Source organism: Xiphophorus couchianus, chromosome 5, assembly GCF_001444195.1.
Source record: "Xiphophorus couchianus chromosome 5, X_couchianus-1.0, whole genome shotgun sequence".
Classification (NCBI taxonomy): domain Eukaryota; kingdom Metazoa; phylum Chordata; class Actinopteri; order Cyprinodontiformes; family Poeciliidae; genus Xiphophorus; species Xiphophorus couchianus.
In genome coordinates, this window is record NC_040232.1 from 29,263,218 (window position 1) to 29,281,567 (window position 18,350).

The 18,350-nt window shown below is 40.1% G+C and overlaps 1 protein-coding gene across 1 annotated transcript; it reads right to left on the reverse strand.

Annotated features, from left to right (window-relative positions):
• Nucleotides 1-1,972: 1,972 nt before the first annotated feature.
• On the reverse strand, nt 1,973-15,559 carry slc2a15b (solute carrier family 2 member 15b). The gene is made up of 12 exons (XM_028019062.1): nt 15,419-15,559; nt 14,358-14,456; nt 11,542-11,702; nt 11,289-11,413; nt 10,691-10,836; nt 9,806-9,938; nt 9,541-9,728; nt 6,998-7,108; nt 5,450-5,551; nt 5,091-5,166; nt 3,869-3,996; nt 1,973-2,348 (listed from the first exon to the last, which is right to left on the reverse strand). The coding sequence occupies exons 1-12, from the start codon at nt 15,461-15,463 to the stop codon at nt 2,121-2,123; spliced, it is 1,542 nt and encodes a 513-aa protein (XP_027874863.1). The 5' UTR covers nt 15,464-15,559; the 3' UTR covers nt 1,973-2,120.
• Between the last annotated feature and the right edge of the window lie 2,791 nt (nt 15,560-18,350).

The following is an 18,350-nucleotide window of genomic DNA, read 5'->3' on the forward strand; positions in this document are numbered from 1 at the left end:
GTTTGATTTATAGCTTCTGCCAGCCTGAGGCACAGCCAACTGTGTGTGTGTGTGTGTGTGTGTGTGTGTGTATGCTGTGGCATTATCCGCAGAAATATACTGTAGTCTCTGTGACAAGGAGACCTTTGTTTGAGAGTGATGTTACATATGAACAGGCCACTCAGCCCTTGCTGTTGGTCCTCTGCTGGGACTGGGGACTCCTCGGCCGTCCATTTGTCTTTCAGCAGCAGCTCCAAAGGTTGACCCTCCATCACGAGCCCGCCTCGCCTCTTTATAAGACAGGCGGTCGTGTCTGAAGTGTCGAGACCACTGCAGCATGCAAAACCCTCGCTGCAAACCCGCACACGCCGAAGTTCAACTCTTTTGTTTTTATGAGGACGCCGAGAGATGTGACAGCATTTATCCATTCTGCCCCAGCTGGGGGTTGCGGGGCCCTTCTGCAGGCGCTGACAGATGGATCGGCCAGCCTAGAGGCAGAGGGAAGAGATGAGAGGGAGAGGAGAGGCCTTCCGCATCAATCATGCGGTATGAGTCGTGAACGCTGTGGCGTGTGTCGCATGTTGTGGCGGGGCCTCAACCTTCACAGAGCACCGGAGCCGTGAGGATGGCGGTGACAGCCGTAACTGAAATTCGCTCCACACTCTCGATCGCACACGCTAGCAGTTCAGACCAGACTGGAGGTGATCAGGAAGACTCTTGGTATGTCACAGAAATCACAGAAGATAGGCAGACCGGTAAGAGGAGCATCGGCTGGAGGAGAAACCAGGAGACCCATGGTAACTCTACAGGAGATGCAGAGTTCCTCAGCTCAGGTGGGAATCTGTTGTCATGGTGATGGGTCCACAAAATTGGCCTTTATGGAAGAGTTGCAAAAAAGAAGGCTGTAGTAAGTTCTGCAAGCCATGTAGGACACAACAACCAGGAGGAAGAAAACATACCACACATGGAGGAAAGTGGTGAAATTATACCAAAAACCAAGCTTTTTGACACTTTTTCACCCTGAACACACACAATCTCCTCTACCTTGAAACATGGTGGCGGCAGCATTATGCTGTGGGAATGCTGGTCAGATTTGAAGAGGAGGAGCTAAATGCAGCGGTGTCCTGAGGGAAAACCTGTTCCAGCAGGACAACACTAATCACCACTAGAGCTACTAACCATATTAATATGTTATAGTAGTGACCAAAGGTCTGACCTTAATGTGCGGCAAGACTTAAAGATTACAGTTCAAAATGTTCTCTAGCCAGTCTCATCTAAATAGATAAAAAGCTCAGTCTCAGGACGTGCAGAGCTGGTACAGATATAATCTACACCAAAAGATTATATATATATATATATACATACACCGCAAAAGTTTGCTTCGTGGTACTGACTCAGGGGAGCTAAAATTTAAATGTGCAGAACACTTTTCAGTTTTTTTTTTTTTTATTTGTACAAAAATTGAAGAATGATGAATTGTTTCCCTTCAAACTAGCAACCGGGCTCTACTGTATGTTGAGCGATACCAGAAAATCCCAGTTGAAATTCAATAAAACGTGACGAAGTTCAAAGGCCAACCCAGGGCCCTCTAGTTTTACTTACTTGTTGTTCAAAACAAATCTGAGGACGCTCACTGGCTTTAGTTCATTTTCAGCTCAATATCCAGTGATTTGTCAGTCTTCATCACTGCATATTAACCCGAAGTCCTGTTTACAGGTAGCTAAGCATCTGTCTTTGGCCAATAATAGGTCAAACGAGCCTAACTCTCAAAAACAGTGATATCATGTGGTGTTGAAAGAATCAAATTAACACAGTGGCTGAAAACTTCTGAGAGAAAACTGTGAAGTCTCCACAGTGCCAACGAAAGAGCCAAGCGGCCGTGGGAATTTGATCTGAATGTGACGTACAGTTGAGCTGAAGCACATGACTGTGTAGCCTCTGCTCCACGTCATGGACAAGAACTGAGGAATTTAACAACAAACAAACAAAAACATCTCAATGAAGCCAATGTTTTATTATTTTAGACTTGTTCAAGTAAAGCAGTCAATCTCACGGCCGCAGTTCATCGTCGTACTCTTTTTTTTTTTTTCTTTCTTTCTTTTTATTTTTTTTACAGGAAGTCATTTTTCTCTTTCCACCTTTCACTTTTCGTCATGGAGCCTGAGTGATCCGTAGCCGTTCATCAGCGCCAGTTTCAGGTGACTGTTTGGAGTCGGATCCTCCTTCTGGACGCTGTTTTTGGTCGCGAACATCTGGCTGATCTCCAGGAAGGTTTTGTTCTTGGTCTCAGGAATGACCCATATGGTGTACGCAGCGACTCCCCAGCAGACCGCGCAGAAGATCAGGTAGCAGTATGGGCCCGTCGCGTCCTAAAAAGGGACAACGCAAAATAATCCAAAAGGATACGGAAGCTGACTTTATTAACTTTAGGAACATTTAAAGTTTCTTGCAAATCAAAGCAATCGTAAACTGCTGCTACATGCAAATTGACAAAAAAAGCCTGTTGGGATGGTTTTATTTCAAAAGTATTTTCCATTATGCTCATCAAATGCCATGGCATCCAGCTAAATAATAATTTTTGTTGTGTTGCTGTAAAATTAATTGCCCATTTGGACATGAAATCGGAAATGCTTCAAGTTCTATAGTAGATAATATTTTCCCCCAAAACATAATGTAGCACTTTCAGCTTAAGCTAATTTTTCAAACATGTTTGATAGTTGGGATTTTTTAGATGTTCAAACCAGATTTGTGTTGCACGACATTGCATCAATTTAGTCAACCTAAAGGACATTTGGAAATTATAAGTTTATAGTAAAAATGGGAAATATTTTGCATAAACAAAAAGTGCAACCAGTTAGCAGGAAGATTAGGATCTATGTAGAAAAAAACATCAACATAAAAAGTTAAAGTTAAAAACCTGCTCTTTGGAGACGCACAAAAACATTCATTTATCCATCCACCCACCCAATTCTTCTGGGTCTGAAGGAGTTCCTTGGTCAGAGGAGATTTATAGTCCCCTCTTCAGCTGACTCCTTTCGATACACGGGAGCAGCTCATTTACTCGTAGCTGTCTTACAGAACAACCTCATTTCTGTCACTTTTAAAGTGACTTATTAACGTTGTGTTCGTCAGGCAAGTATTTATATCTCTCAGCAATAGGTCATGGTCGTAGCAGAGACGGATCGGTGAATGAAAAGGTCTTCATTACTACAAATGAGGCCCTAATCTGCACCTTTCACTCCATCCCACCAAGACACAGAGATTCTTGAACTCTTCTTCTGGTTGAGAAATCGTATAAGCACCAGTGGACTGTGATATTCTCAGTTTAGGTGGCCTGGCATATCGTTTGCAGATGAGCTCTGCTTTCTCCACTTTTTGATGAACAGAGCCGAGTGAGACATTTAAAAGCTTTATGTTTTAAACTTTAAAATTTCTGCTTTAAATTTCTCCACATCTTTCTCCCTAACCTGTCTTTGCTCCTACTTGGTCTTCATGATGCTGTTTGTTCACTGATATTCTCTAACAAACCTCTGAGGCTTTTATGGAAACAGTCGGTTGCCACGACTGTTTCAGATATGATCACATATAAAAAAAAAATTGATTGATCTGTGTCCAGTTCACAAATAAGTGCTAATTTGAGTTCATCTTTCACATAAAATCCCAGTACAATGCGCAGAAGTTTCTGGTTCTTGAATAACAAGATATTTATATACATATATAAAATAAACATGACAGACCATTCTGGCTAATAATAAGTGATCTGAAGCTTGTCCTCCAGAATAGAAAAGTTTCAAACTAGTTTGAAATCAAAAAGTTTCAAACCGTGATTGTATCTGAGGAGAAGTGAAAGAGCTTTGCATTGTTAACAGTTTCAGATTCAGTTTCTGACCTCGAGGAAGGGAAAGACGAAGCCAATGGTGAAGTTCGACAGCCAGTTGAGGCAGCCGGCCACGGTGTAGGCCGACGGTCGGTGCGACTGCTTAAAGAGCTCAGCTGTGATCAGAAAAGGAATGCCGGCTGGAAGGACAGGAAAAAAAAGTGGCCGTGTTAAAGTAGAAACCAGAACTGCTGTGTTCTGTGTCTGTTTGGTGAAATTTATAGGCTCGATCCGACCAAGCATCCAGTCATCACACAAATCCAATTTAATTACCTGGTGCTGTTATGAAATTAACACCAGCAACTTCATTCATCAAGTAGTTTATCAATATTCCCTCTCTGGCCTATTTACTAGCCTTTGCTCAAAATTAATAAATGGCGATCTAACAAAAGCCAAAGTGCTATTAAGTTACACTCGTTTCCTTTCATGTATTTCATTTAGTGTCCGTTATTGCAGGCAGGAAGATGGCCGACAACGTCTAGAAGAGGCAGGCAGTAAGTGTGAAAAGATGGCAGCTTTGCCGGGACCTCTACAAGTGTCGAGGTTACATCAGAGGGTGGCTTTGCTTTAAACATTTCTCATTGTTAGATTGTGCCTTAGCCAAAGCTCTAATGATCATCTTCCAGAATGATGTCCTCATTATCTGTGGCTGCTAACAGCAGACAGAGAGGTTTAGTACTGTCAGATGAATAACTATAGGCCATCATCCGTCAACATGCTGTACGTGAGAGCAAGGTTTCCTCCGAAAGAAACCGTATTCATCACAGGGAAGCTTGTGAACAATGAGCCATTAAAGGTCTAATTGCAGGAACAGAGATCCTCCTTCTTGTTCTGTGGTATAGATTTTTGCCGCGTTGATGAATGATGCTACGTACACCAGATTTGGCCCGATTCATCATCCTCACGGGTCCGCTTGATGTGGTGGTAAACTAACGCCTCGTAATTCTCTTCCCTCGTCTCATCTAAATGGCTACAGGAATGGATGTAGTGTGGCAGCACAGATTTCCTAATTTACAAGAGTAATGAAATACAATATCTCTTCATGCTCTTGTAAGGAGGATGGGGGGAGTGGAGGCTGAGTTCCTGCTGTTCCTCGAGCTTCCAGTAGGGAGCAGTGTCACCTTAAACTCAAGGGCTGCCTCTGCTTGACGGAAAGGGTTCAGATTGAGGTCTGGGAGTATTTTCTCCTCCTGTGAAGTAAAAATTGGTAGGATATGATGGAGTTTGATTTTACCTGGACCTATGCAGAAGCCAGCGATGATCCCCACAACACAGCCCACACTGATGTAGCTCATGAAGGGAAACTGCGCCTGCAAAGCCACGGAAATTTGCGCACTTTCTAATGACTATCCATTTAATTGCACTCAATCATTTTGATTATAAGATACCAGAAACATAATTTGTACCATGTGGTGCTCCTTGACATTTACTTAATATGACACATAATTACTTTCTTGCTTGTATTGCTATTGTTTACAGGCACAAACAAGACAGGGGAAGAGGCAAATTATAGATATCTGAACTTACTGACTCTAGTATTCCTGTTTAGTAAAATGCACACAAGTTTTTCAGATGCAGTCATTGTAGATGTACCTGGAGGAGGACGGACACGGTGATTCCCGCACAGCACAGACCCATGAAGAGGAACCCACCGATAATCAGTGGTCGTCTGCCCACACGCTCAATGGTGAAACACTAAATAATGGAAGAGGAAGTGGTGAATGGCTGGCAACTGTAGACAAATAAAAAGGGCAGAAACATTTGACATTTTCAGCATTCATCTTCTGCGTTTTAATGTCCGCTTCATAGCACACTTACCGTATTGTGCGAAAGTCTTGAGTTAATTTTTTTAATTTCTCTGTTTACTTTTAAGAAGTCAATTTTTATGGTGGCACTGAATCTTTTCTCAACGTTTTGGAAAAATAAGGTATTTAAAGCCTTTTCTTTGGACTTTGGCTGCTCCCTTGTATTAATTTTGTTCAGTAAAATAATGTCTAAGATTATGTACAAATAAAAAGTATGACACGCATTTGTTTTATTGTTTTATCTCCAAATATAATCCAGGGCAACAAACTACCTAACGACCTTTCAGAAGAATGTCATTTATTTTCTAAACTGTGGCTGAACCTAGACTTATTCAGCCACAGAAAAATAAATGTTTAGACATTTTATCAGCAATTACAGCTCAATTTGTTTTAACTTCTTCCACCTCATCTGTTTTAAATAAAGAATAAAACAAAGATTGATTGTCTGAAAAATAACATTTTAACAACAAAACAGGAGCTATTAGATGAAAACTTTGAAATCAATAGATGATAACTAGACTCCCATTATCCCTCAATTGAGTAACAGTTCTTCAACCTGGTTGTTGAACCGGTATAGTACAACAGTAACAAGCTAAAATCCATCTGCAGTTAATTAACTGGGTTTCATGTTGGCTAACAGTCTAACTGAGACGCTGCTCGTAGCTTCCTCTCATCTTGCGGTATTGAAGGGTGGTGCTTCTTTAATTTCCTCATCATGACTGTCATTGGTTTTTTATTCATCATTTGTCTTTAGCGCAACCAGAACAAAGTGGATTAACCTTCTTTCAGCCAGCTGACTTGTAGTGTGTAGCAACACGTGGACAACACCACATTATTCGACATTCCAAATGGCCGGAGAAAACTCTGTCACTCCTTCACTTTCAATGGCATCTAGTTAGACGGTTTTGAAGCAATGAAATGATATAATTGAAGATGTTAGCAGTTTTAAAACACTAGAATACACTGATACCAATAACTTCATCTTTTTGCTACAGAAACAATAAAACAATGAAGAAGACGTTACTAACAAAAATACAATGAAAAGGTATTAAAAGCACAATTTTAAAGCAATTTCTGGTAGAGTTTAAATCAAGCTAATGTCTGTACACTAAAATAATTTGATTAATCATGCTGTACAATGTTGTGTAGTAATTCAATTCCTTTCAGACTTTTTAAAATAGTCTTTTTTTACAGTTTACTAATTAACTCTCCAGTCAACATAATCATGTCACCAGAGGAGTTGACTTCATGTTTCAGTCTTGTCCTGTCAAAATGATCTGCTGTTAAATAAAGCCAATCACAGACTGATAAACGTCTCATCAAAACGTTTGCTCACCCCCAGCGTCCCAGCGATGACCTCTACGGCTCCAGTTCCCACCGTCGTGTACTGAATGTGAGGTTCTGGGATTCCCGCATTCCTGAATATTTCATTTGTGTAGAACCAGATCTGAAATTCAGCAAAAAACATGAAGTTTTGAGGATGAATTTGACAGAGTAGAAACTCAGAATTAGATTATCTCGCTTTCTAAGGAGCCAAAAAAACCCGCCTTGTTATTTTGCACTTTCACTTGATTCATTATGCCGATCATTTTCATTAGTCCGACAATCACTTATGCGTTTGAGGTTCTGCGTTTCATGAGCGTGGATTGCTGACAAGTGCTCCCCTTGAAATTAATTTGTGCGTTCTCATCAATCACATTTTACCGGAGCAGCATCCATCATTGATGAGGTGAGGACAGAAATGTGATCGGCGCAGTTCAACCCTGTCTTGTTGATTTAGTAACTGAACATGTTGCATTTTATCAACATAACTTTGAAACATGCATAGGATTCGTGTGTCTGGTTACAGTGAAACAATATTTCCTTGTGTTCTTTTTAAAGAAAATGTCTTGTGGTTCATTTGCAAAATCTTAATTTTTTCCCCCAGCTATTCTTTTGTATGCTTATTCCTGACGAGTTTGGAACCATTTTGCTGTTGATGATCCAGTTTGGGTCAAGCTCAGAAAAAGTCCAAACCTCATAACCTCACATATTATGAGGTTTGTTGTTGCGTTACGGCACAAAGTGGTGTAGGGATATGAAGTGGAACTAAAATAATGTTTAAGATTATGTACAAATAAAAGCAACAAACTACCCAATTAGTAAATAAAATTGTGGAGAAATTCCTGGTAAATTCACAAAGAGATCATTAATCAGAAAAGCTGCCAATTTGTCCATGATTTTGGTCTGAGATCAAAAACAAACTCTTCTGCAACTTTCAGGTCACCCACTTCCTACAAAAATGGCCTTTTTTACCATAAAGAAAAAACAATTGCCACATCTTTTATGCCAAAAGATGATTTAAGGTAAAAAAAAACAAAACAACAACAACAAAAAAAACTTTTGGCACAAAATGACTTCGGCCATTATTTTAGGAAAGTAGCAAAATCATTTTTAGGCAGAAAATGAACACCCTGAGCAAATCCCCACTACCCTAAAAACTCATGGTGGCAGCATCATGCTGTGACGACGCTTTACAGGGGCAGTGTAAGGGGTCAGAGGTCATTACAGGGTAATCATTGAAGAAGACCTTCTTCAGACAGTAAAAAGCTTCAGACAAGAGCAGATGTTCAACTTGCAGCTGGGGAACCACACCTAAAACCAGCTAGAGCTACAACTTAGTGGCTCAAAGTATATTTATGTGTTAAGACCAAAACTGAATGGAGAATGTGTGGTGATACCTGAAAACTGTGCCTCACTCTCCAGCCAGTCTGACTGAGGACTTATTTCAGTGTTAAAATGTGTAAAGCTGATAGAGACAAACCCAAATAGTCCAGATTATGCATCTGTTGGCTGAAGTGTTGGGTTCATTCAGATTTAACTTTGAGAAATGTTCTGCCGTTTGCTTTTTACTTTCTGTTCATTTAGCGTTTGTAACTGAGGCCTATAGAGTCTGAAATGAAGCTCTTGATAAGCAGCAGCATTTCCCACTATTTCCATCCTAGCATTGTGTTAGCATGAACCTGTATGCTCCAGACGAGCTAAATGCTAACATTTTTCTGAGTAATGCTGCATTTTACTGGTCTAATTCAGTATTTCAAATATTTTCATGTTACATTCCCACAATTTAATGCTTGTTATTGTAATTTCAATGTGATAAACTACTGAAGTGGCATAAAAACATGGGGACATGGGTCTTACAATTTTTTGGCACTCAAAGATTTCAAAAGTGTGGCATGCATTTACACTCGCCCTTCTCTACTCTGACACTACTCGGTAAAATCTTTGCATAAATTACCGCCGTACAAACTCAGGGACAATGAGTTCCCAATCCGGTTCCACAAAATGAGTAATACATGCTGATAGTTTCCGTCAAAACTTTAGATGAGAGCAGATAATAAATCATTAACTGAAATAAGATGTTTTAGATTTCAGTTTCAGCCTCATGTTCTTGTCTGCGTACGTGAAGCCTTGCAGAGTTCCTGCGTGGAGCAGCTGGGACCGAGCGACCCAGCAGGAAGCCCCCGCCCTGCTGGGAAACGATGCCACCGTGAGCCAGCATGCCTGGAGCTCCCATCCACATGAAGCAACGAGCACAAAGATGTGCTCCACTTTGCGTTCAGATGGGTGGACCTTGTTAGGTGAGGTTGCAGTGAGAAAGATAATGAGGCATGATCGTGTCGCCCTCAGCTTAGCTATTCAGCGGGTGTAGTACTGTGCGACTCTGTGATGTATGGACAGAAGGAAGGAGCCCAGCTGGGACCTGCAACAGTCTGAGCTCTCGTTTTTGTTGTTTTGTTTTTTGCATGAAGCGCACAGAGCGATGCACTTCATCCAAAATGGAAAAAAACCAACAAAAAAACAAAACACAACAAAGCCGCTGCTCTGTTCCCCACTCACTGCATCGATCCCAGACAGCTGCATCCCGATGTTGACCACCACGATGGTGAGGACCTGCCAGCGGACAGAGCGGTCCGTGAGCAGACGGCGGACAGAGAGGATCTTGATGGAGGAGAGCGACCGTTGTTCCTCCTGCATCTCCTCCACCTCAGCCTGGATGTTTCCCTTTTTGCGGAAACACTTGAGGGCTGGAGAACAGACGCAGCTTCTGAATTTTACAGCACATAAAAGTGAAATGACAAAGGAAAGAAGTGCCGTCTCTGACCTGAAACTGTCGCGTGGACATTTCCCTTCTCAATCAGCAGGTACCGTGGACTCTCTGGAAACCATGGCAACAGCATCAGCTGGACCAAAGTAGGAAACAATACGAGGGACAGGAGCAGCGGCCAATGTTCTTCCTGTGTGAGGAAATGCCAAAATATATATATATATATTGCTTTTTTTAAACTATGCTGTTTCTGTAAGAAATATGTAAAAATTAAGCACATTGACAAACCAAAAAATACTTTTTTTTAAAGACATTCATGGTTTTCCATGCAGCTACTCAATAACTGCTCACATTGGTGTTCAGATTGAAAGACCTGAAGGTATAAACCAATATTTTTGCTTGGCCACGTGTCGTGAAATTTCCAGGGTCAAGCTCAAATTGCACGTGAACGTTATCTAATTATAGATTCTTTTGTTTACACGCTTCACCAAGCAACTTAAGCACATTTTTAAGTGATATGTAAACATGCAAGCCCATGGACTTCTTTGTTTCACTGTTGTGAATTCATTATCTGGATAGGACTGTTTAGCTTTTCCTGTCATTTGCAAAGTTCGCAAGTTTTAAGAAAACTAATGACAAATGTATTCTTTTATTTGCCAGATCTGCAGTGTCCTGCAACTTTTAGATTTGTTTCTACTTCAACACTCTTGAGTCCAATAATGAGCTAACTAGCAGGACTCTGGAGAGCCTGATTGCCAACTGAAGAGGCAATTTAGACATTTGATTCAGGTGTGTTGGACCAGGGGCACATCTTGAAGCTGCAGGACATCAGGTTTGATTGTTTTTAATCCCAGATTTTAAAATGTTCTGATAAGAATAAGAATATTAGGAAAAAAAATAACAAGACAAACTAACTCAGACACAGTGCACAACATTTGGTACCTTTCCTAGCAGCTCAGAGAGCCCAAGAACCTGAGCACCGAAGACTCCCAGACAGATGTGGATACTGGGAACAAGGCCCAGAAACCCGCGTAGGTTCTTGGGGGCGATCTCTCCGAGGTACATTGGCACCACGCTGAGAGAGATCCCTGAAGAAAAAACATAAAACTTCGGATCGATATGTCACACCATGTGCTCATAAAGAGGGCGATCATTTCTCAGGATTTCGAAAGGAACGTTGTTATATTTACACCTCAGACTTTTATTAGTTTGGTGCGCTGTGACCACTGAAGTGAGAATGAGGTGAGAGCCGAGGCCTTAAAAAAAGGTTTGAAATGATTTGTGACATTGTTCAGAAAATATTCTGCAAGCAGAAGAACAGCTGCCCCAACATACACACAGGTCTCAGTGGTCCAAGCAAGTTAACCCTGGAAGCAGAACCCAAGATGCTAAAAGAAGTCTCCAAAACCTGCAGCAGGTTCGTTCTACAGCTGATCTCAAAGTGCTTCTTACGTTGAGCCTTTTACAAACTAACTCCGATGCATGAACCTACATTGAGAAATAAGTAAATGTTTTCTGTTTTTGTTTGGGGTAGGCCTACCTGAATGGACCCCTGTGATGAAGCGTCCTGCGACGACCATGAAGGGATTCCTGAACCATCTGCTGAAGCCCATCAAAGACCCTCCGATAAACACCAGCATGGTGGACCGCACCAGAGTCCCTTTTCTGTTCAAACACATAACCTGTCACAGCTCATCGCTCCTAGTTATGCTGAGGTTTTCAAAGACCATCAGCGAAAGAAAGTCATTTTTACAAGCAAAACAGGAAAGTAATCCATCTGCATCCACTCTGACCTTCCATATTTAGTGACAAGTTTGCCCACCAGCAGTGCACCGGTCATCCCACCGATGGCAAAGATGGACACAGTGAGGGAGTATAAGATTGTCAAGAAATGCTCGTCAGGGATCCAGTGATGTTGCTCGGTTAGCGTCTCGTTGTAGAAGGCTTTGATGTACTGGGAGAGGAGAAATCATTTTTATAACACTCCAAACAGCACTGAAGCAAAAGAATACACGGTTTCATACCAAATTGAGCTGAAGTCTAATTCATTTCTTAAACAAAGCTGTCAAATTTGGGTGAAATATAATGTGATAGGTAAAAAAAAAAAAAGAAAAAGTCCAAAATAGTCCTTAGTCTTTCACTCTAAATTTTATTATGATGCCCTCCAGCATTCCTCAGATTTTATTCAGTTTTAGCTGAAACTGCACTGAGCAGAAATGAAACTCAGTCTAGTTTTACTCTAAGATTCAATTCATTTATGTGACATCAATATGAACACTAGGAGGAAGACAAATCAGTAGATCATTAGATAGAGGATATGTTATATAACATGTTTTCTGTTCAGTCCATAAAATAAGAAATGTGTCATAAGATATACAGTGACCTCTAATTGATAGTAACATCAGCTTTTTTAAAAAAAAGAAAGTCAGGATTTTAAATTAAAAGACGACATCATAATTCTCCAAGTTCAGCATTTCTTCATCGGCCTGCTGTTAAACCCACAGCAATTAAGATTCTAGCAAAAGATTTCCACAAAAACCTCCGATCAATAAATTCATATTTTTTAAACAGACAACTTCACTCAGACTGCAGCTTACAACTTTCCACTTTGAGAGACTTAAAATTTGTCTTTTTGTTATGTGTCTAAGTTTAACCAATAACTTATTCACTGTTTTTACTCAATTTGTGCCTCATTTCCTAATATTACTGTTCTGTGTTCTTGCTTTTTCTCCACAAAAACTACCCCTGGATCTGTGCCTCTGTTTCTCTTTACTGCCTGCATAAAATTTAAATATACTTAAAAATATATATTCAAACTTGACTTTTAAATCAAATATACTGAAATTCTGGGACCTTGTATCATTTAAAACTGAACAATTCATGTTTAAGTAGGAAACCATCAACTTCCACACAATATGCAAAAACTCTTTTGTGACACAGTGGGGGGTTATAATTTAAGAGAAGGAAATAATAAAAAAAAGAGTTTTTGTTTATCAATGTGTAGATTTATGGAGTAGATTTATGGAATGATGAGTTAAAAAAGTACAAATATAAACCAGCTTGAAAAACTGTTCGAAAGGGAGCTTGTTGGAAAATATGTTGCAAAAATGCTAATGACCATAATAAAAAAAGCTTAAATAATTGTATACTTAAGGATGTGAATGTGGCATTTAAGTGACATGGAAATAATTTACGTTTATCTGGTGTTTGGAGATTTAATTGTTTATAAGTTGATGAGCATGAGAGGGAAACATACTGTAAGATCTTGTATCTTTTACCTGCTCCTTTCGAACGGATAATGTAAAATAGCATGTCAGTTGTTCATAATAATTTGTTTTAATTTTTATTTTTTTCTTGTTTTTACTCTTTGTCTGTAAAAAAAACAGTAAGAAGTTCACATATGTTCAATTTAGTGAGGAACATTTGTTTCCTACAGTGGATTTTATTCTCTTGTGCTTCTTTAATTGGCTCCTTAGCTTGTGGAAGACATTGAGCCCCAACATTGTCTTATGACATTATTATCAAAGTTTGCAAAAATTGTTGCAATAAAAGCCTCAGCATGGTGACTCCCGATGATCCAAATAAAAACAAAATCCCTTACAAAGTGCTCATCGTGTGCCCTTTGTTTTTAAGTGAAGAAAAGCGCCAATCTGAAACAGAGTGTTGTAAACTCGTCCTGCTTCAGAACGGGGTCGTCCACGTCAAAACAGGAATGTTCACAGCTCAGCCGCTGCACCGCAGCAAATCAGACGGAGAAGGAGCAGAACAGAACAAATGATGGATTAGGAGCTGAGGAGCATGAATGACACGCTGACGCAGCAACATGAGGAGCACATTCCAATCTGCCTTACAGAAAATTATCAAAACATTATACTTTTATTTGATTACAGGTACGAGTTGTAATAGTGATACCAAAACCTTTGGTCAAAATCGTAAGACTTTATGTATGGTTGAAAAAAAATGTTTCAAGTCAAAAATGAAAAAAAGAGAGAAAAATTAAAGGAGGAATAAATATTTAACTAAAATTAAAGTGAGTCTGATTTGTGTGAAATTGCAAAAAGGATCTGTACACCTTTGTTTGTCTTGTCAAAAGGAAGGCTTGCAGTTTTACACTGTAGAAGCTCAAAATCTTACCAGGTATTTTTGTCTAGTTTCTAGTTCATGTTATAAATGAAATTAATATTAAGGAATTATTGATTTAAAACAAACTCAAATCTTGCTGAAAAGTTACTTGTAATTTGTCTTATTTTAAGTAAGATATTTGCACTTGAAATAATGTTTATTTTTTGCAATGTAACATTTATTGAGGTAACTGTTTTCTCTTTTCTAGGTCTCAAAAAATATTTTAGCCTGTTCCCTGCAAAAAAAAAATAAAAATAAAAAATTGCAGCATTTAGCCAGTTTAATGACTGGATGCCCCCAAATCTGCCTCTGCTGTCAGTCCAAATCTGTAACACTGTAGAATTGCAGTCAGGGGGTCGCATGAAGTCATCCTGAGTGGCTGCACTATTCAGGGCCTTGATAACCACTAAAATAAAATCCACTGACTCAAAGAACCTGTGAACGTTTTGAGTGTCGTGAGGATGATGCAGAAGCTGCAGAGACCAACCTCTGCGGGCGAGTTGACGACGGCCAAATTGAAGCCGTAGAGCATGGAGCTGCCGAACGAGGCCAGGAAAGCCACCGCCAGCAGTGACCATGTGAGATGCTACAGAGAGGAGAGCAAAGCAGCAAATGAGAAACAAACTGTGACTCTTACCGCACATTTTCCGCCATAGAAAGAAATGTTACGGCATCATGTGGCTGCCAAACAAACATCTGACCTTTACAATTATTACAGCGTGAAGCAACGAAACTTTGTGTCATTTCCATGAAACAAATCACTGCACTAGATCATACAAACACTTGTGAGCTTAAAAAGTTGCTGTTGTTGACATCTCAATCACACGCAGCCTAAAAATATGACATGAAATCTTTTCTGAAGTTAAAACTTTTGCCCTCACAGAGGCAAAGGCCGCATGTGACGCTCTCTTTAGATTTTGAAAAAAGACAAAATAGGTCAAGATCTGTAAGATTTTAACTTTTTTCCAACTTTATATGTGCATTCCTTTAGATCAGGGGTCTGAAACTCCAGTCCTGGAGGGTCACTGCCCTGCAACTTTTACATGTGCCTCTGCTGCACCACCTGAATAGAATAATTAGGTCATTAAGGCTCTGGAGAACTGATCTACACAAGGAGGAGGTAATTAAGCCATTTCATTCCAGTGTTTTGTACCTGTGGCACATCTAAAAACTGCAGGACAGTGACCCTCGAGGACTGGAGTTTGAGACCCCTGCTTAGATGTTGCGGAATGACACTAGTGTGAGTGTGAATGAGGGAAAAGTAGGCTGACCGAACAAAAGCTGCTCAGTTCTTCTAATAAATCTAATTTAGGTCTAAATTGAGGAAGTTTTGAGCTCTGAATAGTTCAGAGGAGACAACGCTGAGCAGTCGGCATCAACCCAAGTATATTTTACTTTATCTAATGTTCAACCTTGCCTCACGACTTCAACCTTCCTCTCTGGTTGTGTTGCATACAAGATGGTAGAACCTCTGTCACACAACAAGCAACTTACTTTTTTTTTTTGAGAAAATACGAGCTTTTGAGTGACGAAGAAGAGTGAACTCACCCCACTGATTTTTGCAGCATTTTCCTTTAACAGCTCCTCTGCCATTTATGTCATGAATAATTCCTCCTCTGGTATAATCAGCTTGATGGAGACGAGGGGCAGCTCATCAAAGGGACCCGTGAAAACGCCTCACTCCGTGTCCCATTTGTAGATTCCTCCCATCGCTCACGTGGCGCAGAGGAGGCGCTTCCTGACGAAGGGCGGATTCGGCCAACTTATTATCCAACTCCTGATCCATTCCCAAACCAGCCGTGAATTGGTTCCACCGGATCCGGCCCATTAGAGATCACATGAGCCCTGTGGGTCATCCTAAAGAGCAACACCGCTGGTAACAAACAGCTAATGATGGAAAAGCTTGGCTTTTAATAAACATTTAGGGAGGAGAATCAGCAAGAAAAGATGCTGAAGAAACTGTCAAAAGTTAGCAAACGATGAACTGTGAGAGTCAAATTAAATGAATACTGTGTGAATTACCAGATAAGTCACATTAACTGTGATTCCATATTTACTAAAGTGTCATTATTATGCATTACAATGTATATATGTGTGTATTCCTAAATTAATCTCTGTTAAAGTGCTACAGTGATATTTTGTTTTTTGTTTGAAAAAGCACATTTTGTGTCTGAAATTATAGTTTATTTCACCTAAATGTTGGGTTTCCTCCACCCAAGACTAAAACCTATAAATTACTATTTGTCACTCTTCACTCTGAGGAGACTTTGGCAATAGTCTCTAGTACTGCCTCCTACATGATTCTTGCACTGCACTGAAGTTTATCCTTCTGATTCAAATATGTGACTTCAAATCAAATACAGTGTGGTGAGAACAAACACTGCACACGAAACTGTACTCGACATGATCTTTGGGTTTTCTTCGCATTTATTTTAATTCACAGCTTCGAGTTATAAGTTTGTTGTAATAATTTTGGTTCTCATGGTTTTATCCTGATCAATCCCTTCAGTCTTTTCTAATTTTTCTCTGGTTGTTCCTTAGTTTTTATTTTGCTTTCTGCTCTCCTCTCACACCTGGTCCTCATTGTTTATTGCCACACCTGTTGCTCATTTAGGTAATTACTCCCCCTGGGCACAAAAAGGCCATTTTTTGTATTGCTGAATAAACATTTGCTTAGCTCTAATCGATCTGCTTGTCAGAATTCAGATTCTTTCTATCTGACTTTTGCATTTGCATGTAGCTTCTTTGTAACAGGTGCTGTTATTTGACAGAGTTGCTTAACTCATCAGACGGTGTGAAAACTTCAGTCGGTACGGAAATCTGGGGCGTCGTTTTGGTTTTAACTTTAGGGATTACGTTAATGGACCTCAACATGAGAAATCAACTTTGCAGTAATGTTTCTGGTAAAAGGTTTTTTTTCTCCCAAAACGTGTGAATTGTTCAGGTTTTCCACAGCTTTTGTTGCTGAGAAGTTTTATACAATGTACCAGCAGTGGCCCCCCCTCCCAGAGAAGCGTATATTTTACCCTCTGTAACTCAACAATATATACCGAGGTCTGAACTGTGAAATTCAAAAATGTTGGAGTCGCATGACTTTTCTTTAAGGTGTACGAAAGCTCACGCTGGTTTCGTGTAAAACATCAATTGTGCTGTGAATTATCAACTTTGCTTAGACGCTCTTGCAAAGGGCCTAAGATCCCATCCGATCCAAATCATTTACCAAAACTTCAGCTCGGACCAAGCATTCTGCCTGCTCATTTTGGATCGTTTTAATTTTACAGTGATTGTTGTCAACACCTGCTGCTGTCATCTGATAAAATTCCTGAAAGAAAATACCAGAACGTGAAATCTAGGGGAATGCTTTGATTACTTTTTAATTCGAAGGAGGACCGAACTGATATTTTCATCCATCAGCAAGACCCATTTAACCTTTGAGCAGTCATTGTGGGCTTGTGGTCATCTTGTCAGGTCTATAAGACAGACCTAAAGGTCACACAGTTCACCACTCCATGGTATATTAATCCCAAAATGTAAAAAGGAGCAGTGCAAAGCCCTTCATTATTTCTTTGCCTTCCACAACAGCTGCTGTAATGCAATGTGTGTACATCATAAGTTATGATTATCAGTGTACTTTTTCAATATGCTAATTGATTACACTTCACCTTCTTGGTATGTAATTATTCTTATGCATTATTTCCCAACAGTGAGGGTTTTTGATTAGTTTTATACATTTATTTTGTCCTTTTCTGTGAGCTGTCCCTCCTCTTCACTAAGAAATGTACGTATTGTTCTGCATTCATGGTTTTCACGTGACATCAGATCCTCGAGCCTAATTAGGCATTTCCTTGGCATTATACAAAGGGCCCTGCTTTAAGAAGTTCTGCATGTTGTAAAGTCCAAGTGACCAGGACATTTGCTTTTTTTTTTCTTCCCATTTTTTTTTCTGAAGAGTTTTTGTGGCGCTAGTGGCTCGTATTTTTTTTACAGTAGGCAGACAGGACAGAGGGTGAGGAGAGGGGGAAAGACATGCGGCAAAGGTTGCCGGGACCAGGAGTTGAACCCGCGACGTCCGCATCGAGGACGAAGGCCTCCAAACGTGGGGCGTGCTAACCACAGCACGCCCCACGTTTGCATTTCTTGCACATTTCCTCAAGATAACTTCTCAAATAAAATCAAACATTAGTCTGTCAGACAGAGGAGCTGATCAGAGATTTTTCAGTAAAGATACCTCTCAGCTGTACCTATAAACCATGTTGATGGGCATAAACACAATAAAAGCCCTTACATTGCCCTATAAATATATGGTAAAATAGAGTGATAATTAGAAGATCATCACAATGCAATAGATTGGTTGCATCTTCATCTACAATCTACCTCCAGAGCTCAAGCATGCTACTCTGTGTTTTTAAATTAGAAGCCAAATTGACATGAGGCCACAGTCAGCAACTGACCGATCAGGGGTCGCAATTTGTCCCTTAGT

Coding starts and splice junctions, on each gene's coding strand:
- slc2a15b (XM_028019062.1), bottom strand. CDS start 15,463: ATGGCAGAGGAGCTGTTAAAGGAAAATGCTGCAAAAATCAGTGGG. Junction 11,703..14,357: donor TCGTCAACTCGCCCGCAGAG/GTTGGTCTCTGC, acceptor CTCCTCTCCCAG/TACATCAAAGCCTTCTACAA. Junction 10,837..11,288: donor CATCACAGGGGTCCATTCAG/GTAGGCCTACCC, acceptor TTTTTTCTTCAG/GGATCTCTCTCAGCGTGGTG.